The sequence below is a fragment of the Dipteris shenzhenensis genome, chromosome 17 (assembly GCF_047967505.1).
Source record: "Dipteris shenzhenensis isolate YYH24624 ecotype China chromosome 17, Dip_SZ_1.0, whole genome shotgun sequence".
NCBI lineage: Eukaryota > Viridiplantae > Streptophyta > Polypodiopsida > Gleicheniales > Dipteridaceae > Dipteris > Dipteris shenzhenensis.
Genome location: NC_141612.1, coordinates 53,651,532 through 53,675,566, shown reverse-complemented (window position 1 = coordinate 53,675,566; position 24,035 = coordinate 53,651,532). Strand labels below are relative to the sequence as shown.

The following is a 24,035-nucleotide window of genomic DNA, read 5'->3' as shown; positions in this document are numbered from 1 at the left end:
AAAAAAAGACGAGTGACAAAAGACCCCAACGCTGCCGAAGAGGCAGTGGAGAGAACTGATGAGAGTTGTGTGGTGTCTACCAGTATCTGCTGGTAATCATCCCTGATCTGTGCATATTTGGGGCACTATAGGGCTACATGTGCCTCTGTCTTGACTGTCGGTGTATCACAAAATCTGCAAACTCTGGCATGTCGTGGCAAATTCAGCCAAGCTCCTTTCTCTATGGCCAAGGTATGTGACCGTGTGTGGAATCTGGCAATATTCCTGCGATAGAGAAGAGGGATGGGAGTGCTGATGTATGGCTGGGCAGAGGCATCTTATTTCATGAATGATGGCCAGCATAGAGGCTTTATTTGATCTTGGTAGTATTCTAACTTGGTCTTCCTTTCTACTGTCAGCCAATGAGCCTGTAGGGTGCATAGTAAGCACAACTGAAATTCCTGTAGTTTCACCTTTTCAGATGGCATAGTTAAGTATGGTTCCACTTTCCATCTGCTGAACCATTTCCTTATGTCTGTCCCCCATCCTGTACATATGATCTTGCTTTTATGGTTCTTTTGAAGTTTCATACTTGCTGTCCATGCTTTGTGTGGTAATCTGTCTGTCGGCATTTGTTGCACGTCCACTAGATATTGCATCACTCTGGTCAATGCATGAAACTCAATTGGCCTCCTCCCTATTTCCAAAAGGAGCACAGAGTACGGGGTAGTAGCCTTGACTCCTAGATGTCGTCGTAGCAATGCTTTTTGCATTTTTTCAATCTCATTCCATGTAGATGGAGAGATGCTGCCTCCCCATACTTCTACTCCGTAGAGCACTGTTTAGACCACATATGCATCAAACAACATATTCCGGATCTTCCAATTCCAGGTGTCAGTGTGCCTGCAATCATTTTCAAATTGATAGTATTTTCCCCAACCTGTATCCAACCTTCTTTGTACACATTGCCACCATCTGTGGTCGGCTGGTACGTCGATGCCTAAATATTTAAAGCTGTTGACATATTCAATGGGCTGCCCCGCAAAGCTGATAACAGGAAGGTGTTCAGGTTTAGTGGTGCATACTGCCATCATTTTGGTTTTGGTGACATTAACTTGCAGCCCACTTTCATCGCAAGACCTCATGGGTCTATGGGACAAAAGCACACTCCAAAAAAGAACCACTTACAACATCTAGATAAACCAGAGGGTCAAGAAGTGCACATGGCATCTCAGATCGAGGTTATTATAGCACATATCTAAATTCTAGTACTATGATAAAGTTGGCCTTCATTACATCAGTTTAAGACTGCGGGTCTTTGGGTTTGGATTTGAAGTCTCTAATGAGTCTTCATGGTATCAGAGCAGGTTGTATCTGCCCTAATCTATCCTACCAAGTCATCTCCCTCTTGAGCTTTAACCCTAACTCTGCTTAAACCTGTCCTATGCTGTCTTCTCCTAGCCGGCTCATTTCGCCTCTAGCCGCATTTCGCCTCTAGCCGCCTCCTTTCAACCATTGACATCTCCTTAGAGCCTCTCCACAGCCTGCCACCTCCATTCGGGATTTGTTGGACCTCTAAGCGCTCTTGGCAACCTCGTTGCTTGCTGGTCAGCTCACTTCCCAAGGCGTTCTTCACACATGTGACCACTTGGGGCTTCTCCAAGCATTTTGGTTGCAAAAAGACACCTTCTTGGTGCTCCATTTGGGATTTGTTGGAGCTCTAAGCGCTCTTGGCAACCTCTTTGCTTGTTGGTCGGCTCACTTCCCAAGGCATCCTTCACACGTGTGACCACCTGGGGCTTCTCCAAGCATTTTGGTTGCGAAAAGACACCTTGGTGCTGCTGCTGCATAGCCACCTACATCAGATGTGCATTTCGAGTGTTTACTGATCTGCTCTAGCATTTTGATGCCCTAAGTCACATCAAAGCTGCATTTCCAGCCACCTCCAAGCTGTTTCAAGGCCTCCAGCACACCTATACTAGCCAATGTTCACTTTGGTGACCTGCTGCAGCAGTTCGTAGTGCCTTGGACAGCCGCTTGCACATTTCGGACCTGCGTTTGCATTTTTGGAGTACCTGAAGACATCGACTAGCTGCTGGAAACAGCTACAAGAGCATTTCATTACCCGCTTTGCACATGGGAATTCCAACAAGAGTCTCTTTATGATAGAAAAATTCAATGGAAGCAATTTTCCCACATGGCAAACATAGATTGGATTGCTTCTCATGCGCATTGGTTTGTGGAACATTGTCAAAGGCATGGAGCCTTGTCCTCATGGGGTGAAGACAAATCAGCACAAGTCAAAGCTAGGGATTAGAAGAATATACCTTTGTAAGACTAGAATGTACCCAATCATACAAATTTAGATTTTTAGTTGTTCTAAAGTCCAAAAATCTACACAGAAAATAAAAGAGAAAACGAAAGAGAAGAAAAAAGAGGTAATAAAAACTTTTGGAAAAACAAATGGAAGACATAAAGCAAAGCAACACTTATGTTACCATCAATGCCCAAGCATAAGCAGCTAGCTATACTGGGTTTCTAAAGACCCGCGGAGTCTCTTGGGCAAACCCAGTGCTTACTAAAATATGTCAAATAAACAAAAGAGAAAGAAAACAAGAAAGGAAGAAGGTGACTAAGCAAAAATAAACAAGCAAATTAAGAAACAAAAACTTTCAAAAAACAGGAATAGAAACTCTCTCTCTCTCTCTCTCTCTCTCTCTCTCTCTTAAAACAATACTTGAAGCAAAAATCAGCAGTTGGGCAGAAGAAGCCAAGAAAAGGGCTATTGGGCAAGTAGGCTTCCGTAAAGAACACAGAACTGCAGACCACCTCGTTACACTGAGGGTCCTCATGGATGAAAGCAGATTACACAGAAACACTCTACTCTGTTGCTTTGTTGATTTCAGAAAAGCATTTGATACAGTACCACGAGGAGGTTTATGGGATAGAATGCACATCCTGGAGGTCCCTCTGACACTCAGAGTGGGCATCTCCCGGATATATGAAAAAGTTCTATGCCGATTGAAGCAATCTCAGGGACTATTGACTGCATTTCAAAGCAACATGGGAGTCAAGTAAGGCTGCCCACTCTCACCCACTTTATTTGGGATATGCATTGACAGGCTAGAAGAACTTGTAAAAGAAGCTATGTCAACAGAAGACATACAAGGCCCCAAAATAGGAGTGTGGGTAATATTGTTACTGCTATATGCAGATGATATAGTTCTTTTTGCATATGATCCCGACCACATGCACAAACTATTATAGATATTGAAGACCTTTTGTCTAGAGAGCGGGCTGCAGGTAAATGTCAACAAAACCAAAATGATGGCAGTGTGCACCATTCAGCCTTTACATCCCCCACACATTATATTCGATGGACAGCCCCTCGAATATGTCAATACTTTTAAATACCTAGGAATTGATATTCCAGCAGATCATAGATGGTGGCAATGTGTCCAAAGAAGACTAGACACAGGCTGGGGCAAATACTATCACTTTGAAAATGACTGCAGGCACACCGACACTCGCAATTGGAAGATTCGGAACATTTTGTTTGATGCATATGTGGTTCAAACAGTACTCTATGGAGTGGAAGTATGGGGAGGCAGCATTCCCCCATCGACATGGAATGAGATCGAAAAAATGCAGAAGGCTTTCTTACGCCGCCACTTAGGTGTAAAGGCAACTACTCCATACTCGGTGCTACTATTAGAAACAGGCAAGAGACCTATCGAGTTCCATGCTTTGGTTAGAGTACTGCAATACTTAGTGGAGGTACAACAAATGCAAACAGATAGATTACCTCACAGGGCATGGATGGCCAGCATGAAACTTCAAAAGAACCATAAGAGCAAGATCATTTGCATAGGATGGGGGACAGATATAAGGAAGTGGTTCAGCAGATGGAATGTAGACTCATACCTGACTATGCCACCCACAAGAATTGATATCCAAGAGTTTCAGATGTCCCTACTGAGCACTCTACAGACTCAATGGCTAACAACAAAGAAGAGGGTGAAGCTGGAGTATTACCAAGATCACATCAACCCCACATGTTGGTCCACATATATGACAAAAGAGGCCCCTGCTCAGGCATACATCAGCACTTCCATCCCCTTGCTCTATCGCAGAAATACTGCTAGATTCCGGACTAGATCTCACATGCTTGCAATTGAGAAGGGAGCGTGGTTGAATCTTCTGCGACATGCCAGAATATGCAGATTTTGTGACTCTCAAACAGTGGAGACAGAGGCACATATAGCTCTGCAGTGTCCCAGTTATGCACACATTAGGGAGGACTACCGGAAGTTACTGGGAGACTCCACACAGTTAACATCAGTCCTTTCCACTGCCTCGCCGGCAACATTAGGATCTTTTGTTACTCGCCTCTTTTTGTACCGTCAAGAACTTGAAAATTCTTGACCCCTCCACACCGGAGGAGACTTTTCTTGTACACCGTTCGGGTCCCATGGATCGTTTTCGGCCCCCCGTGGACGATAATAATTTCTACTTCTACTTCTACTTCTTTTAAAACATAAAAAACTAAATGGACCCCTTACACTTATGTACCGCTTCCTACAAAGAATGACAAGGCATTGGCGCATATTGGTTTGAGGCTGGCTCACAATCTAATTCCTCATCTTGACTTCAATAGTTCAGCCAAGGAGCCATGGGACAAGCTCGAGAATCTTTTCGCCACATCTGCTGGACTTGAGGAGCAGCCCTTTTTTCATGTTCTTGTACATCCTCATATACTTGTGTGAGAGAAAGAGAGAGGTAGACAAGCAGAGGGACAAGAGCCGGAGTGCAAAACATAGAAGATGCAATAGATAGGATAAGATACAAAAACAAGAGTGGAGGTGGTTTGGTCTAAGTGACAAAACCACACTAAGCTACTAACTGTGGTTAGGGGGGAAAACCTCTAGTAAGGGGAAAGTGCCCCTAACTCACTTATGGATTACATTGGTCATTGCCTAGAGTTTTGACAATAATTCTAACACCCCCCTGCAGTGCCAATATGATGATGTACAAGGAAGTGATCAATCACCAAAAGGAGATAAGTTTAGGGCATTGCGAAATGCCTGAAACTTCTCACGTGGAAATGCTTTGGTGAAGATGTCTGCAACATTGTCATGTGTTGACACATAGATCATACTGATCGCCCCTGCATGCAACTTCTCTCTGACATAATGATAATGAACCTCAATGTGCTTCGTGCGAGCATGAAACACATGATTCTTTGCCACTGCTATAGCACTCTGACTATCAGTGAGAATTGGAGAAGGACCCTCCAATGAGAGATGAAGATCAACAAACAAACGACGCAGCCAAACACATTCAATTGTCGCTCTGAAAGCTGCCCTGTACTCAGCTTCACATGAAGAAGTAGCCACAGTAGATTGTTTCTTGCTCAGCCAAGAAATGCAAGCTTTGCCCAAAAAGAAACAATTACCACTTGTGTACTCCCTAGTGTCATAGTCTCCAGCCCAATCTGAGTCACTGTAAGCATGCATCTGCAAGTCCCCCCTCCTTGGAAACATCAAGCCATAAGACTTTGTGCCTTGCAAGTAACGAAAGATGCGTTTTACAGCCTGCCAATGTGTTGTCTTTGGGTTGTGCATATACCTGCTCACCTGAGATACTGCATACTGAATATCGGGCCGTGTATTGCACAAATAAATGAGGCATCCAACAGCCTGGCTGTAAAGTGTGGCATTCACCTGCATCATACATAGTAAGCTTCAGCCCTGGCTCCATGGAAGTGGCTGTAAGCATACAATCTTGCATGTTGAATCTATCCAAGAGCTTTTGCACATACTTGGATTGAGACATAACAATGCCACGCTTGTCTTGTATGAATTGAATCCCCAAATAGAAATTAAACATGCCCAAATCTGTCATGTCAAATTCAGCTTTCAATTCAGTCTTGAAATCTGCAATTATTTCTTCATTTGACCCTGTGAGCAGCATGCCATCTACATAAAGAATGATGACTAAAATACCCCCCCCCATCCTTCTTGATGTAGAGGGTGCTTTCAGTGGGACTATTGTGTAGCCCCTTGCTTGCCAGGAAGGCATCAATCTTGGCATAACATGCACGTGGGGCTTGTTTCAGCCCATACAAAGCTTTATTCAGCTTGCAAACTTGATGTGCATTGCTCAAAATTTCAAAGCCAGGAGGTTGTTTGACATAAACCTCTTCTTGCAAGTCCCCATTAAGGAAAGCTGTTTTAATGTCCAATTGATGAACATTCCAAACAAAAGTTGCAGCCATGGCAATAACTGATCTGATAATTGTCATCCGGGATGTAGGAGCAAAAGTCTCCTCATAATCTATGCCTATGCCCTTTTTCTGAGCATATCCTTTGGCAACCAGCCGTGCCTTGTACCTATCAATGGACCCATCAGGCTTCCTTTTCACTTTGAAAACCCATTTGGTACCAATGGCATATTTTCCTGGTGGTAAATCCACAACATCCCAAAGTCTGATTTTTCTCAATGTACTACAATTCATTGTGCATGGCATTCATCCAGTGCACATTATCCTTGGCTTCTTCAAAAGCATCAGGTTCTTCTTCATCAAGAAGAGTACCTGCATAATCTGATTCAACAGAAAGAGTCCCCCCTGCGTGCCTTGCTGCGACAGGCTGTGGGTGTGCAAGTACGGATGTTGGAGCAGGTGGTATGGACGTTGGACGAAGCTATATGGCAGAATGAAGATGTACGGACGAATTAAGCGACCATCTGTACGGACTGACAAAACGTATGGCGCGGGTCTGACAGAGTGAACGGACTGACAAAACGTACAGCGCTGTCATGTAGGACTTGTGTAGGAATGTACGGACGAAACCCGCAAGCATGTACAGACAGTAGAGTTGTATGACAGAGATGATGCGCAGAATTGTACAGTAGTGTAGTTGTACAAGCGCATCAGTTGTACAACTTGTCGATCATACAACGTATGTACGTAAGCAAAGGGTTGGTGAAGAAGATAATGATGGCGGGCTGGAAGGGCAGTGAGGGCTGGTCCAGGAGCTGCCTGCTCTGATACCAAATTTGAGAGAAAGAGAGAGGCAGACAAGCAGAGAGACAAGAGCTAGAGTGCAAAACGTAGAAGATGCAATAGATAGGATAAGATACAAAAACAAGAGTGGAGGTGGTTTGTCTAAGTGACAAAACCACACTAACCCACTAACTGTGGTTAGGGCTGGTGAAGAAGATAATGATGGCGGGCTGGAAGGGCAGTGAGGGCTGGTCCAGGAGCTGCCTGCTCTGATACCAAATTTGAGAGAAAGAGAGAGGCAGACAAGCAGAGAGACAAGAGCTAGAGTGCAAAACGTAGAAGATGCAATAGATAGGATAAGATACAAAAACAAGAGTGGAGGTGGTTTGTCTAAGTGACAAAACCACACTAACCCACTAACTGTGGTTAGGGGGAAAAACCTCTAGTGAGGGAAAAGTGCCCCTAATTCACTTATGGATTACATTGGTCACTGCCTAGAGTTATGACTATAATTCTAACACTTTGCATTTGTTGATTTCATTGTCCATTGTTGCTGTAATTCCATGCTTCACTAAATTTGAGCTGAGTGGTGACTATGTCCTAGAATTTGGTCACGAACTGTGGTGCCTTTGTGTATTTGCAATACTTCTGTATTATTTCCGGTTTTCCCTTGTTTTCCATGTTGAAAACTTTCATTTCCAAGGAGGCAAACCTAACCTTAACCTCTCTGAGCTCCTGCTGTAAATAGTAGACTTCTTCTTGCGGGTCCAAACCCATGAATCTGCTCCTTTGACTTTGGTAATCAAAGCATAGGTGGAGGGAGTCACGGTGAAGGTGGTGGTGATGGCAGCATAATATGGTCTCTCTATTTGAATTGGGGTGGCAAAAGAAGAGATTGGTTGCTTCTTTTCCGTATTGGTTGAGCTGCAAAGTTACCTCCCAAGCTGTTCTTAACCCCCTAAGTAGGACTGGGGGATCAGCCCTATCACAAAGTGGAAGAAAAGAGGGGTTTTCCCCCCACAAATATTCAAGATGCCCTAACCTTCCTGTCATGCAACCTTGCTGACGGTTCCTGCGCGCGACTCCCCCAAATTGAGGTGTTTGTGCAACGGACTGAGGTTGAGGGTGGCTGAGGCAAATCTGAGGCGGCTGAGGGGTCTAAAGAGTGGTGGTGCTGACCTGCTGCTTGTTGAGGCGCCAACCTACTGCTTGTTGAGGTGAGAGGGCGGGACTACAAGTGAATACAAGCCAGGGCTAACGCGGGATATACAGCAAGAGCTATGTGGCGGGATCCACATGGGGAGAGAGAGAGAGAGAGAGAGAGAGAGAGAGAGAGAGAGAGAGAGAGAGGACACAGCAAAAAGGGAGACTCCCTTGCCATCTCGAAGACGTCCACCCTTACCTTCATTACTTCTTGAAGCTGGGTTGAGATTGCCGAGAAATCCCAAAAAGGATTCTCAGAGAGAGAGAGAGACATAGGAGATTGTGTGACTTTGGTAGAACAAAGGCAATTGAAGCAGTCGTCTAGGGCCCTATGGGGAGGAGGACTTAGCACTTTGCACACACACAACTGATACTCTTTGGAACGGGCCAAGCAACTTGGCCAAAGCAGAACAGGGGCGATTGGGAGGGTGACATTCAGACATAGGTCTCAAGTGAGGAGAAAAAGTTGACTGCTGACTAAGAACTCGTCCTCACTTCTGTGTGTAATGCATTCGTTTCCTTGTTCATGATTGTAATTCGAGGCAGGTTTTTGGCTCAGCCCAAAAGTTTGTGGTGGACTGGGTGCTTAGATTGCTCTTTGAAGATGGATGAATTGATCCAATTATATTTTCACTTGTTGAATGAAATTGTAAACTTGCAGGATGCCTTGCCTAGTCTCCCAATTGGGGGGACCAAACTAGGCCACCATGGAAAAGGAAGATTTTCATTACTGTTGTTTGCAAAGCCTCTGTTTGATAGGTTGGGGAGTAGAGCTAGAAGGGTAGTCACTTGCTAGTCGCCTTACCTCTTACATGTGTTAATAGTACAACCAAAGATAAACTCGAGGGTGCCACTACATGTAGAGATTACAACAAGCTTCATTTCATTTAAGACCATTGTTGAATCATTGATGTGCTGGAAAAGGTGTAAAGGAAGAGGGAGATAGTGGTGTGGGGCTTAAATCCCAAAAGAGAAAGGTATTATATGTAGAGAAGTCATCCTCACAAAGAACATCTGCATGCTTGGAAAATTGGACAACTAGAAAGCTCATGATTTCTAGAGTGACATCTAATAGGCGGCATCATATCTCCAGGACAATTCCCTTGACGGTGTGTTATTAGGACTGCATGATTAGCTAATATTTATGCATAGGTAAAGAAGCAATGCCCTAAAACAGTGATCATAGTAAAGAAAAAGCGCCGTACGGGTACGAAAATTAAATGCAGGCTGCACGAGAAACGAGAGGTGGGTTGCCTTCCTCGCTAAAGCCGTACAACAGTACGGACGGGTACGACATGCGCAGTCAATGCATTGGTACGGATTATTCAGGCTACCTTCTACGAGCTGTACCGAGCATGCCATCCATTAAATGCAGGCTATACGGAGGAGTTTCTTGATGTTGTACGGGCAAGTAATTACAGGCTGTACGAGCTGCTTGACCGTCATGGGCTGCAAGACCTTGTGGGCTGGTACGGGCTGCTCAACGCCCTTTCCGTTGTGTTTGAAGTGGGCTGCTGCCAAAGAGGCTGAGTGAGAAGATTCTCATCAGCTTGAGGACACCCACTGAGTTCGTGACTGGTGTGCATTAGCTCGTTAGTGAGCTTGGCTGAGGTTCTGGCTTGTTGAAGAGGACACGCAAGCTTTGATGGGAATGCCTTCAGCTATGAGCTGTTTTGAAGAGCCTTGCTTGGCAGGGTGATCAAAAAGTATGCTTACAGATATTGTTTGTGCTTTTGAGCATCGAGGGCAGCTCAGTTATGCTATCACCCATTGTTTGGGTATCCCAGTGGATCAGTGAACACTTGTGATTGATTGGGGAGCGTGTGGCCTTGCTTGGGCTGTAAATAATGGCTCCCATGTTAAGTGGAGGTGTTTGCACTGAGTATGGATGCTTATGGTCACTGGGGGTGATAGCAGAGCCCCGTAGGGCTAATGTGTTGTGATACTGATGCATACAAAGTGTGGGAAGAGCTCTGAATGCAAGTGGGTTTGAATCCATTGTGTCTCTTATTTGCTGGCTTTGGCTGGTCACATGTTCCATGGGGGAATATTGTTTTTTGTTTCTCTACGAGATGGGTCACTTGTTGCAGGCAGTGGTTGCTAGGCAGACGGCACATCTTTGGTACATGAAGGGTATCACGAGGACTTGAAATTATGGGACTTTTGATTTGCGACTCCCGTAATTTGTGTGTGACTGCCTTGAGTCTTTGGGGCGCGAGGCTCCGGCCATGGGACGGGACTTCGAGAATTAAAATTCCCTAGTGGGCCCTTGGAAATTGTGAATGTGCACCCAGTTACTAGGAAATTAATTCCTAGGCCCAAAGTGTGCAACAGGGGGCCAAAAGAGTGGTACAATTGAAAATTGCTATTTTAAGCACAGGGTTCTAAAAAGAGGGGCAGAGCCCTTCTTTTGGACTCAGAAGACCAAAATCAGTTCCAGAAGGAGCCAGACCAGTAGTTGTGAGATGCCAGAGCCTACCAAGTGCTGTTAGAGCCAAATCGTCATCCGCCAAGAGCTTCAAGAGCCTGCCAGGGAAATTTGCCATCAGCCAAGGCCAGTTCCAGTGCATCCAAGGCCTGCCAGAGGAAATCACACTTAATCCAGGAGCCTGTTGCAGATTGCGATTTCAGCAAGGGTCTCTCTTCCAGATTGCAATTTCATCTGCAGGTCTCTCGGGCTGTGCTAGGTGACAGCGTCTTGTTCCAGGGCTGTTCCAAGTGTTTCCAGGCTGTCCAGGCTGCTACAGAAGATTGCGATTTGCTTCCAAGCTGTCCAGGCTTTGCAAGGAAACTTGCGATTTAATTCCTGGAGCCTTCTGGGAGTTGCTGCTGATTTGGTAACTTTCCAGGCGTGGGTGTTCTCTTCTAAGCTGCTTTTGGGGCTGTGCCAGAGCAGAATCAGCTTTTCTCTATAGGATCTAGGGTTTTCCAGCCCTGATGACCTATCTTCTGTGGATACTGGGTAGAAGAAGGCTTGTGTTTTGCCTGCTTTTGCCGTTCCCTGATTGGTTGCTAGCTAGTTATTGCGTTTGGGTTTCTTTCCTCGCAAAGAAAGGTTGATTTATGATGTTGGGCAGTGGCGAGAGAGGCTATAGATTGAGGCAACCTGTTTGGGAGTGCTTTGTAGATTGATTGCACCAGAGTTTGGCTGTTGAGGGCTTTGTCTTGCAGTTGTTCAACCGTGTCTGGCTGGTTGGGCACTTGGTTGTGCATCTAGTAATTGGATGCCATTCACCATTTGGAGTTGAGCAGGGAATTATAGGGTGGGCTGGACAGGGAGTCTGCGGGCGTCAGTTTGCCTGTGGTGCAGCTCCCCAGAGACCTTTGTAATCAGTCGCTTGGCTTCAAATGAATGTTAAATAAACACCGCAAGGGGTGCCAACGTTTGGGGCCAATCGGTGTCCTTGTTTCTGAGTAGGAGCAACTGTGAAAGCGTATATATGCTTTCTTTCTCTGCATTGAGCAGATGGATGGGATGGCTAATTGGGCACTCGTGACAGCTATGGGGAACTATGAGGCCAAGTGTGGTTACTAGCGACAGCTTCGGGCTGTGTGCAAGCTTCCTGGACTAGGGATGGAGACCTACTACCAGGAGTAGTGAGAGTGGTGAACAGTATGGGCTATGCAAGGTATGTGGATGCCCATTGGGATGTGGAATGCCCCAGTTGTACGGAGGAGTGTATCCTTTATGTAGCCTGGATTTCAGGGCCTCTCACTTAATTAAAGAAATACCGAAAGGGGCGCGGAGCGCCAAGGTTTGGGGCCAATCTGTGTCTTTGTGGAATGGAGACCTACTACCACGAGTAGTGAGAGTGGTGAACAGTATGGGCTATGCAAGGTATGTGGATGCCCATTGGGATGTGGAATGCCCCAGTTGTAAGGAGGAGTGTATCCTTTATGTAGCCTGGATTTCAGGGCCTCTCACTTAATTAAAGAAATACCAAAAGGGGTGCCAAGGTTTGGGGTCAATCTGTGTCTTTGTCTTGGTGCAGGGGCACTCTAGCTCCCAATCTGCTGAAAATACTTTTGCTGAATTGTTAATGTAACAGTGTTGACTGGTTATTGGTTAGTTTTACTGCCCTTTTAATTCATTGAAGGCCGGTTTCAGTTGCATATGCCCATGTGCCTATTGAGTTTGGACATAAGCTGTCAGGAAAGGCAATTAAATGCATATTTCTGGTATAGTGCAAAGAGCAAAGGTTACCATCTCTACAATCCTGCAACACGCAAGATTTTTGTCAGCAGAGATGTTATCTTTTCAGAAAATTCAACACATACACAACCTGAATTTAATATGCCAGCTTCTTCCACATCAGATGATGTTGTTGAGGGATTACTACCCATTGCTTTGGGTTCCACATCTGAAATCCCTGCTGAAAATCAGCATTTACAGCAAGCTCCTCCTGTTCCACATGCCCCGGCTGATTTAGTTCCTCCACAGGGAGTGGAAGATGCTGTCAGGCAAGAGATTACAGAAATATACGCAGCCAAAACTGTTCCAAATTGGCTTCTCCAAACTCTCGGGGAGAGTAGGCTTGATGCTCCTTTGCATGGCAGAACTTGACGTGCAGCAAGACATGAAGGGGGGGCTCTTTCTGTTGAATCATCTTATGCATGTACTCTTATTGATGAGGAAGAGCCTGATACTTTTGAAGAAGCCGAAGACAATGTGCATTGGATGCATGCCATGCGAGATGAGTTGCAGTCTATTGAGAAAAGGCAGACCTAGAATCTTGTCGATTTGCCACCAAGAAAGAATGCCATAGGTACCTGATGGGTTTTCAAAGTCAAAAGAAGGACATATCTGTCTATTGACTGGTACAAGGCATGGCTGGTTGCAAAAGGCTATGCTCAAAAGAAGGGCATAGATTATGAGGAAACATTTGCTCCTACTTCCAGGATGACCACTATCAGATCAGTTATTGCTATGGCTGCACATTTTGACTAATGGAGACTTGTTGGAAGAGGTTTATGTCGAGCAACCTCCCATGGAGCCAGGGCTGAAGCTTACTATGTATGATGCAAGTGAATCAATAGATGTCACACTCTACAGCCAAGTTGTAGGATGCCTTATTTATTATTCTCATTTTGGTAATTCTTTGTAACTAAACTCTTGCAATCTCAAGCATAGTTAGCAGTGAATGGCGTTCCACCTTCCACAATGTCTAGAACGTCGTTTCTTGAAGGTACAATGCACGGAAATGTCTAGAACATCACCAAAACATTCCTAGACAGGGAACACCATGGCAACGCAGACATAAATCTAGCTTCCATACCTAAATCTGGCATTTCGGACCAAAATTTGGCGTTCTAGACCTATATCTGGCATTTTGAAAGCTGAAATGGAAAGTTTAGAGCTCCTAAAAGTGGTTCTCTTTTCATATTTTGGTATATTTCCATGTGATTTGATGACGTGTCATATGATGTGCTATTGAAGTTCCCATTCTCATTCCCATTTCCCCTTCTCGATACATTCCCGTTCTTCTGATGTTCCCGTTTCCTGGTGACTACATTCTCAATATAATTCCACATTTTGGTGTTCTCCGCTCACCCCTAAGCCCAACAAGGAGAAACAAGCTTGTACAAGATTCATTAGAGCCAAATTTGCTAGAAAAGATGAGTTAACAAATCTTGTGTGTGCATATAGACATTGGAACATGTAATGAAAGTAGCCAAATCTTCTCCACCCATCACAAGAGAGTTAGTCGTCAAAGTTATCTTGGAAGGACATCAACCCATTCTAGCTTGAAGAGGTATTTTGTCTCTAGGTACTTTCTGCCAATGTCTCATCCTCACTTTGACTGGCCAAACAACCCTAGAGCAAGGCTAGCCTCAAAGCATTCAGAGAAGGCCCCTCTATGGCCCACAAGAAATTTTCAAATCATAACCATGTTGCTCCTAGCGACTCGATCAAAATTTCAAATTCTCCATGTTAAACTTATGTTGAATACAAGCATCACACGTTATCAACAGTTTCCTTTTTTTCTTTCAAGAGAAATGTTATTTTTATCATGTGGTTTTTAGGCTCTTAAATGGAGTTCTCAAATCAAAAGATATATTGATGCTCTCTTATTTTAAACAAGGAAATTCAATTCCTTGAACTTAAAGCAAGTTCACTCTAGATATGTAGATTTATTTATTTTTTTGAGGCGTATCGTTCTTGAAACTAGAGAGCTGCTCCCTGCTCCCAAGCTCCTCCTCCCACTTATCCTTCGGCGCTCCCTCCCGCCTTGCTCCTCTCCTCCCCCCCCGCTGCGCTTTGTTCTCTGGCCCCCTGTCCACCATGTCACTCTACCCCCCCATCAAGGATCATAGCGCTGCTAAGGGATGATTTTAGGAATCCAAAAAATTTCAAGATTCTAAATCCTGTAGGCCTTGTGATCATCACTATAGCCAACAAATATACCTTTAACTGATTTATTATCCAGTTTCTTTCTGTTGGCATTAGGGATACAAGCATAAGCTTCTACGACCCTTAGCTACCTGCACTCTCTCTCTCCTAGACGATCCTTCAGTGGTATCAGAGCCACGTTTGACTTGTCTTCCTACCCCGGACTCCCTGTTGTACCTGTCCGTACTAGGTTATGTACCTGCGTCGTACAGATCTGTACATGCGTCGTATAGATCCGTACCTATCATCGTACTTACATAGTACAACTTACGTACCTACGCTATACTGTCTGTCCCGTACTAGAGCCACGGTACCTACGCCACCATACAAATCAGTACTTGCATTGCCGTACTGTCCGTACTTACCGATGTGCCTACGCTGTACAGAGGTGAACCTGCATCGCCGTACTTGTCAGTATGTTTCCGTACAGGTATCGCACCTGCATTCGTACAGATTACTTGCCATCGTACTTGCACAGTATAGCTCTGTACCTGAGCAGGTGTACAACTCCGTACTTGCCCTGCATACTTGTCCGTACTGCAAGCCGTACCTGCACGTGGGAACGTACTGTTCCGTACAATTTTCGTACCAACGTACCATTGTACCTATACCAGCTCCGTACTTCAACCGTACATCGTACGGTGCACTTTTACGTGATCCGTACAGTTATTGTACACTGTACTTGAGCTGTCCGTACAGCTAGTACATCTTTCAAGGTCCCCGTACAGGTGGTTGCACGTGCAAGGTTACATTCTAGACACTGGTATTTTTTGGGGCTTTCAGTTCATTTCAGCTTCTTTGGTTGCAAATTCCTGCAAGAACATTGGGGCTTTGGGATTTGGTCTGCAATCTCTTGTTGTTTGCAGTACATTGGGTCAGATTGCAGGACATTGAGTCACTTTTGCAGGACATTGAGTCAGATTTGCATACATTGGGTCACATCTGTAAAAATTTCAGTAAAATTTGGGGCTTTTCTGTATTTGCCCTCTTTTTGGCCTATTTGCCCTCAATAAATTTGGGGTTTTTGCAGTGGACATTGCCTGCCACAGTCACATTTGAGTCAGATCTGCATTTGCCCTTTGTTTTGGGTCAGAAATTTGCAGATATTTGCTGTCATTTTTTTGGACAGTCAGCTTTTGCAGTGATAGCCTTGAGGCTTTTGGGTTTTCAGGTCTTTTTCAGGGTATCACATTTGCTATGGCTGGGAACAATCAAGATTTATTGGATGTTCTTCGTGAAGATGATAAGTTGGATGGCACCAACTATCCGATGTGGTCTTATCTCATGAAACATATTCTAGTTGCAAAGCATTTGTGGAATATTGTTTCTGGGGCTGATCTAAGGCCAGCCAATGCTACAGTGGTTGCCTCTACTACTAATCCCTTTGCAGGGGGTACTCCTCCTGATGCCTCTTCCTCTAGCACTCCTGCTGCTGCTCTTCCAACTCAAGAACAGTCAAGATGGGATGCAAGAGATGCAAATGCACATTCATGCATTGCTTTATCATGCAAGAGAATCATTATTCCACACATTTGGTCTTGCAGGACAGCAAAGGATGCTTGGGATAAATTGGCTTCTCTCTATCAGATTCGCAATGAAGCTCGTGTTGCATATTTGAGAAGGCAATTACAGGAAGTCAGTATGAATGAAGGTGACTCTATGGATGCATACCTGACAAAGGTCAAGGACCTCATGGTACAGCTTGCCAACATTGGTGAGGTGGTGCCAAATTCACAGCTTGTCAGTACCACATTGAATGGATTACCAGATACATATCAAGGGTTTGCTACAACCCTTCGATTAGTGGCCATGGGTGATCCAGACCACTATTCTTTTGATCAGCTAGTTACTTTGCTTTTGCAGGAAGAGTAAAGTAGAGCTAATAGACAAGCCATTATTCCTGATCATGCATTTGCTTCACAGCAGACAGGAAGAGGCAAGGCTTCCAAGCCTATGGGCAAGCCAAAATCTGCGCATAGCAGCTGCAATTCCTCCCATGCATCTAAAAATACAGCAGATAAGTCAAAGAAGAAAAGATGCAACTATTGTCGCAAGCCTGGACATGACATTTCAGAATGCAGGAAGCGCATTGCTTCGGAGAAAAAGAAAGCAAGATTGACAGTTAATGCCTCACATGCTATTGAATCCCATGAGCTAGAAGATGCTTCACATGCACATGCTCTTCAGGATGATTGGGCATGGGCTGTCCATTGCTCATTTGATCTCTCCAAAGCTGATGCATTCTTTACTGTGCTCAGTCCTGGTACTTTGATAGTGGTGCTTCCAAGCATGTCACATCTTGCAGACGGTTGTTTCATTCTTTAGCTGATGCACCTTGAGGGGGGACTGTTACATGTGCTAATAATGCTTCATATGCTGTAAAAGGAGTTGGAGATGTGCAGGTCACATCCATTTCAAGCCATCCTGTCACTCTTACAAATGTTCTTTTTGCGCCTGGAATTGAAGTCAACTTGATTTCAATTTCAGCAATTGTTACTTCAGGTTTCAGAGTGATTTTTGATGGCTACAAATGCCTAGTTTATGATCTTCGTGATGACAATGCCATAGTTCTCACTGGCACTTTGCAAAAAGGGCTTTATCACCTTGATCATCATTCAGCTGCACTTTCTATTGAAGCATTGGCTATTTCAGATTCACAGCTTGCTGAAACTCATCTTTGGCACGAGAGAATGGGCCATCTCAATTATAGAGCTCTTGCAAAGCTACATTCACAGCAGATGGCAAATGATGTACCTGAGACTCACACAGTTTCCAAACATGTATGTGAGGGTTGTCTTTTGGGTAAGATGCATCGATTTCCTTTTCAAAAGAATTGTCTAAAACTCTCACAAAGGAAATTGCAGCTAGTGCACAGTGATGTCTGTGGCCCAATGAGGACAAATGCCATTGGGGGGTACAAGTATATCATGACTCTCAATGATGATTTCACAAGATATTGCTGGATATATCCTTTAAAAGCCAAATCTGAAGTTTTCCTATGCTTTCAGAGATGGCTGAATATGGTTGAGAATGAATCAGGATGCAAACTTGTCACCCTCAACACAGATAGAGAGGGAGAGTATATGTCAAAGGAGTTTGATGCATTTCTGTCTTCACGGGGCATTATTCACTCATGTACTACTCCTTACACTCCTCAGCAGAATCCTGTTTCTGAAAGGAAAAACAGGTCCACAATGGAGATGGCCAGATGCATGCTTAAGGCCAAGTCTTTGCCCAATAAATTTTGGCTTGATGCAGTAATGTGTGCCAACTATGTGCTGAATAGATCACCTACACGGGCATTGAAGACTGTTACACCTTATGAAGCATGGAAAGGCAGGAAGCCTTCACTTTCACACATGAGAGTTTTTGGGTCTCTTGCATATGTTCATGTACCATCTCAGTTGAGACATAAGCTTGATGACAAGGCAATCGAATGCATATTTATTGGTTACAGCCAGGAGAGCAGAGGGTATTGGTTATATCAACCAAATACTGGGAAGATTATTGTCAGTAGAGATGTAATCTTTGCTGAACATCCAGCTTCTCCTCTTGTGGACTGCAAAGCAAAAGCCAGATGTTGACATGTTTGATGCCTTTGAATCTTGGTTACCTCTGCCATCATCAGAAGATGATTTTGACCAGCAACATGAGCCTCCTGCAGGCCCTCCACTAAGCAATAATCAGCCACAACCTCATGCTGATTTGCAGGTTTCTCTTCCGGCACAAAATGATCCCACCACTCATGATGCAGTCATTGAAGAAAGAGCTGTCAATAGACAGCAAAGGCAAGTTTCCAGATGGCTTCTTGATACATTGAGGGACAGCAAACAAGATCAGCCTTTTGCTGCCCGGACAAGATCAGGGAATAGACAACATGGTCACTTTCTTGAGTTTGCACTCCTTGCTACAGCTTGCAATGAAGAGCCTCTGTGCCATAAAGATGCTTTTGACAGCAAAGAGTGGATGGATGCAATGAGAGCTGAGCTACATTCCATTGCTAAAAATGACACATGGGAATTAGTAGATCTCCCTCCTGGCAAGCATGCCATTGGAACCCAGTGGGTCTACAAATTAAAAAGGAAATCTGATGGCAGCATAGATCGATACAAAGCCCGTCTTGTTGCAAAAGGGTATGCCCAACAACAAGGCATTGACTTTGAAGAGACATTTGCTCCCACATCCAGGATTACTACCATTAGATGTGTCATTGCCATTGCAGCCCATCATCATTGGCAAGTGCACCAACTTGACATCAAGATTGCTTTTCTTCATGGGGATCTGCAGGAAGAAGTATATGTCACACAACCTCTTGGCTTTGAGGTTGTTAATTCTGAAAATAAGGTATGCCGGCTTAGAAAAGCCCTTTATGGTTTGAAGCAGGCACCCAGGGCATGGTATGCCAAATTCATGCACACTTACTATCCCTTGGTTTTCAGAATAGTCCCACAGAACCCACTCTTTATGTCCGTGGGAGTGGATCTGATTTTTTAGTGCTGATTTTATATGTGGATGATATGCTCATCACGGGCCCAGATACTCAGCAAATTGCAGCTTTCAAGGCTGATTTGCAGCAGGTGTTTTGAAATGTCAGACATGGGACAGCTTCACTATTATTTGGGCATTCAGTTTGCTCATGTTGAGGGGGGTATCATGATGTCTCAGTCCAAGTATATTGGATAGCTCCTTGATCGTTTTCAGTTTGAGGATTGCAAGCCAATCTCTACTCCAGTGGACCCTGGCTTCAAATTCTCAGCTCATGATGGGAGCCCACCATGTGATATCACTCTTTATCAGCAGGCTGTTGGATGCCTTATTTATTTATGTCACACTAGACCTGACTTGTAGTATGAAGTATCTCAGCTCAGCAGATTCATGCACATGCCCAATTCACACCATTGGCAGGCAGTGACGAGAGTCTTCAGATATCTCAGAGGCACTTAGGATTTAGCCCTCTTCTATGGTGATCAGGGTTCACTTACCATGCATGCTTACACGGATAGTGACTGGGCAGGATGTTCCGACACCAGAGTGTCACATACTCGCAATTGTTTTTTGCTTGGCAAATCATGTATCTCTTGGCTCAGCAAGAAGCAACCAATAGTTCCACATCTAGCTGTGAGGCTGCGTACAGGGCAGCCTTCACCGCTATAGTAGAGTGTGTCTGGCTTCGACAGTTACTTACAGATCTTGGTATTCGCCAGACATCCTCCACTATTGTCTACACTGACAACCAGAGTGCTTTGGCCATTGCGCGTAACCCAGTGTTTCATGCGCGTACCAAGCATATTGAAGTTCACTATCATTATGTTCGGGAGCGGTTGTCAGCAGGAGACATAGAGTTGTCCTATCTTCCCACAGCGGACAACATAGCAGATATGTTTACGAAGGCACTTCCTCGTCCCAAGTTCGAAGTCTTTCGACAGGCTTTACACTTGGTTCCCTTTGTTACATGATTTGACATCCCTTGTACATTCATAGGTGGCTATATCCTTTTGGATGAACATGTGCCACCATGACCAGAAAAATACCAGGTATTTTGAGACGTTTCCAGAGTACTTCAGTCCATCCCATGGAAGGGGGTTTGTAGGCCATCCTCTGGTGGTTCTAGTGATGCCCTATAGGCCATGGTATGAGCCTTGTAGGCATAAATAAAGACACCTCTAGTGTTAGTGTCTTTTAGGCCACATAGAACACTTAGTCCTATGTATTTGTACCTTGTACTCCTTTGTTTTTGTTTATCAAATCGACGTGACGGGTGTTCTTCTGCGATCCTTAGCTACCTGCACTCTCTCTCTCCTAGACGATCCTTCAATCTCGCTGGGGAAGCGACTCAGCACACTCAAACAGCCACTCAGCAGCAGCAGGGCCCAGGAGGCACGCGGGACCCCGATCGACAGGCCGATAGACTCGCTACAGTGATGGAGGAGGAGACTCTGGACGCCCAGGCCAGACCCCAGAGACTGGTTTTGGCCACATCTCTGACCTCTTCCTCCGCGTCAGAGGAGGCTGCCTCCCCCTCCTGACCCCTCTCTACCGTCACTTGCCGTCTCTCCATCCCCCACAATCCTCCCCCCCACCCTCTCGCAGCTGTCATCACTGTCACCACCTAACCCCCCCTCCCCCCCCCTCCAACCCGGTAGTCCCTCTTCCCACCCCCACAGCACGTGATCTCCTTCTCAATCCATGCTCGACCCTCTGCCCACTAGCAAGGGTGAAACCCCGCAGACAGGGGCATCTTTGTCCTCTCGCAGGTATGGCTCTGCCTCATCGCGCTCCTCCCCTCCCTTCTCACCCCTCAGCTTCCAACAAGGCCTCCGGGGGAAGTGGCTTCAACCTGTGCGTCCTCTTCTGAGGGAGTTTTGGAGGTTGGCGCCCTAGAACTACCTTGAGATTTCGGACTCCTATCCTATGCCATTGGAGGTGACACTTTTGGTTTTGCAGCCTCGGAAAGGGGGTTCGATCAGTGGAGTGGGCTCCCACACGCATCCAGCTGAGAGGTTCCCAGTTCGCTTCCATAGGGTAGAGAATTGGTGCGTCCTCTTCTGAGGGAGTTTTGGAGGTTGGCGCCCTGGAACTACCTTGAGATTTCAGACTTGTATCCTATGCCATTGGAGGTGACACTTCTGGTTTTGCAGCCTCGGAAAGGGGGTTCGATCAGTGGAGTGGGCTCCCACACACATCTAGCTGAGAGGTTCCCAGTTCGCTTCCATAGGGTAGAGAATTGGACTCCAGCTATGTTTGATGCCATGCTTGGTGATCAATTATCACGCATGACGGAAGATTGAATGGGTCCGCACGGTTTGGATCTATAGCTTGTCATGGTGCCGAACTTAATTTCCAGCTGGGCTTCACGGAGGACAAGCCAATCTGTGGCTTGGCAGTAGGAGTGATCAGACTGCCACTTGAGTTCAAGCTGGATTAGTCGCACTACTCACCACTCCACAAGTGTACTGAGTTGTTTGGAGTCGACGTTTCCTTTATGTTGCAATGGCCACGGAAGGTATGCATGGAGCCGGTAGCCACTTTGGTACGTCAAAGGACAGATACGGACTACTCGCCTTCCAAACCCCCATTGACACTCTCCTCTCTTTCCGCCATTGTTTCTATAGGGTGGGACAAGGTGGTCAGCTACAGGAGGAGTCGGAGAGCGACGACGACAGTGTGGGTGACATGTGGGGGTTGGAGTGGCAGCAGATCCGAGTAGTAGGCCGTCTAGGCAAGGCTTGGCACATTGACCCGAACACAGTTCTCTCAGGCCTCGAGGGAGAAGTGTGGCGCCTCTCGCTCTAGGAGGGTCGGCCTCTTCGCGACTTACAGTGAGACCCAAGGGAGTGGCTCTAGCTTGGCACGGGTAGGAGAGTCAGACAGAGTGGAGGAGGTGCCTTTCTTCTCTTACACGACGAGCATCGGCAAGTGACAGGTTTAGTTAGAGGCCATAGCTTGGACCTCATCTGGACAAGCGTGAGACCACGAAGATCTACTTTTTCTGGTTAATGGCTCATGGAGGATTGCCCATCGGCCCTTGGCTAGAGCATATGCGAGTCGACGGCAGGTGCCTTTGTTGTGCAGAGGGCGTGCTAGAAACGATCCCCCATTGCCTGTGAGGTGGTGCAGCGCCGAAGAGGATCTAGCTTGCGGTTTTGCGAATAGTGGCCAGTACTCAGCAGATGCAAAGGGACTTCACTTGGGGGATGGTAGCATGGCTCACGGAGGACGGGGATGCGTTTTCCATCAACCCAATGTCGCCAACTTATAGAATCCATGGCCAGCAGGTCTCCTGGACACATGCCTCTAATGCAGTAGCGCCTTCTCGCTCTTGTCCCTCTTTCTCACCAGAGGACAATGTTTGGGAGACAGTGGCCAACATTACCGCCTGGAATATTTGGGTTACTCAATGCAATCAGGTGATGGGGGGACAGACGACGACTCCGATGACCACCCTAGTGGCCATTTGGCAGGACATCGTCTTCACGCTTCCTCGGAGCACGACACTCCAAGATCGAGAGGGACCGTTGAAAGGCGGGACTGCTTCTACAAGGCTTGGCCTACAGGGATTTTCTACACTCTCCGCGGGTAATATCCATTGGATGCATAGACCACCTCCATGGCTGTTAGCCCCTGTTCTCCAGGCAACCTAGGCAATGAGCCGATGCCTTGGAAACAGGTTGTGTTGTTTTCTAACAACCTTGCATTGTATTTACCATCTTTAATCCCTTTGGGAGGCTAGAAGCACGGTTTTTTTAATGCCTTAATAGAAGTTTTCTTTTCTCTGGAAACAAGATATGTAGATTTTTAGTTGCCCCATTCACTCTAGGAATCCAATGAGAATTCTAACTATCGATACATCTCTCCGCAAGGGGAGATATTCCAATGAATCCTCCAAGGCCACTTAAATGGCTTTCACATAAAAAGAAAGAATCATGAGGACATGAAAATGCATCATCGGGTTGATTATTAATTTCTTATTTTATTTTCATTCTATTTACCATTTTTCTTCTCTCTTTTTATTTGATGGTGGTGGTTGGTTTTTTTTTTTTTTTGGAAGAAGAAGGGCGGGGGGGAGGGGCCCACACACAAAAAAGTGAGCTATTTCACATTTTCACATGAATGCATAGGAAAAATCAAACACAAGGGCTTTTATACCTTTTCGCCAAAATATGCAGAGAATAATTTGATCGCTGGATCTCGTTCAGAAGAATATTTATCATAACCAGCTTGTCTACTTTGAACAGATGCTATAAAATCTGGGTCATTTTGAGGGTCCAATAAAGACAACGAGTCTAAATAACTCCTCACGTAGGCCATGTAAACTTTGAAAAACGAACCATTTGGCACCTGTAACACACCATGCTTTAGGGTTAGAGCCTAGAAATCTTCTTCAGTCATCATCACCCTTCCTTGAGAAATTTTTGTGAGTTACAACACATTTTCTTTGGTTGTGGCATGTGTGGGTTCTAAATATATGATGTGAAATATTATTGGCTAAGGGAAGGACAGAGTCACTCTAGTCTATAGTTTCCAAAACTTCTAAATGAGAGAAGTCGCCTACAAAGGAGCAAGCGGTTGAAGTATATCCACCAAAATTTAATAATAAATTGTGAGTATTATATATGCGCCCTCTTTGATGCATGCACATTGTTTATTTTCAACGCCTCACGGATTGTTGAGAACCCTTATATTGTTTTCTTATATGCGCACACACGCAGGTGCACATATTTTTATGTTTATTTGTTTTTCCTACATACCCTAAAGCCATACCATTTTTTATAAAACTATGTCACAACATGTAGTACAAAAATCAAACATGTCATTTTGTAGGTAAATTGAGAGTCTTTCATTGTTTGAAGCCACCTCAACTCCATAATATCTGCTTAGGGATATTTATTTTTATTTTTTTTTCAAGAAAAGTACAATAAGTATGAATAAAAACCGCAGAACAAGCTCAAGTGCGGT

General features: G+C 45.2%; 1 protein-coding gene across 2 annotated transcripts in view; it reads right to left on the bottom strand.

Annotated features, from left to right (window-relative positions):
* Nucleotides 1-24,035, bottom strand: part of LOC147892298 (uncharacterized) — a 104,952-nt gene that overhangs the window by 2,551 nt on the left and 78,366 nt on the right. For both annotated transcript variants that reach the window (XM_087388875.1, XM_087388876.1), the window contains exon 4: nucleotides 23,226-23,417. In XM_087388875.1, the coding sequence (XP_087245001.1) occupies nucleotides 23,226-23,417 (192 nt within the window). The remainder of the gene's footprint in view (nucleotides 1-23,225; nucleotides 23,418-24,035) is intronic.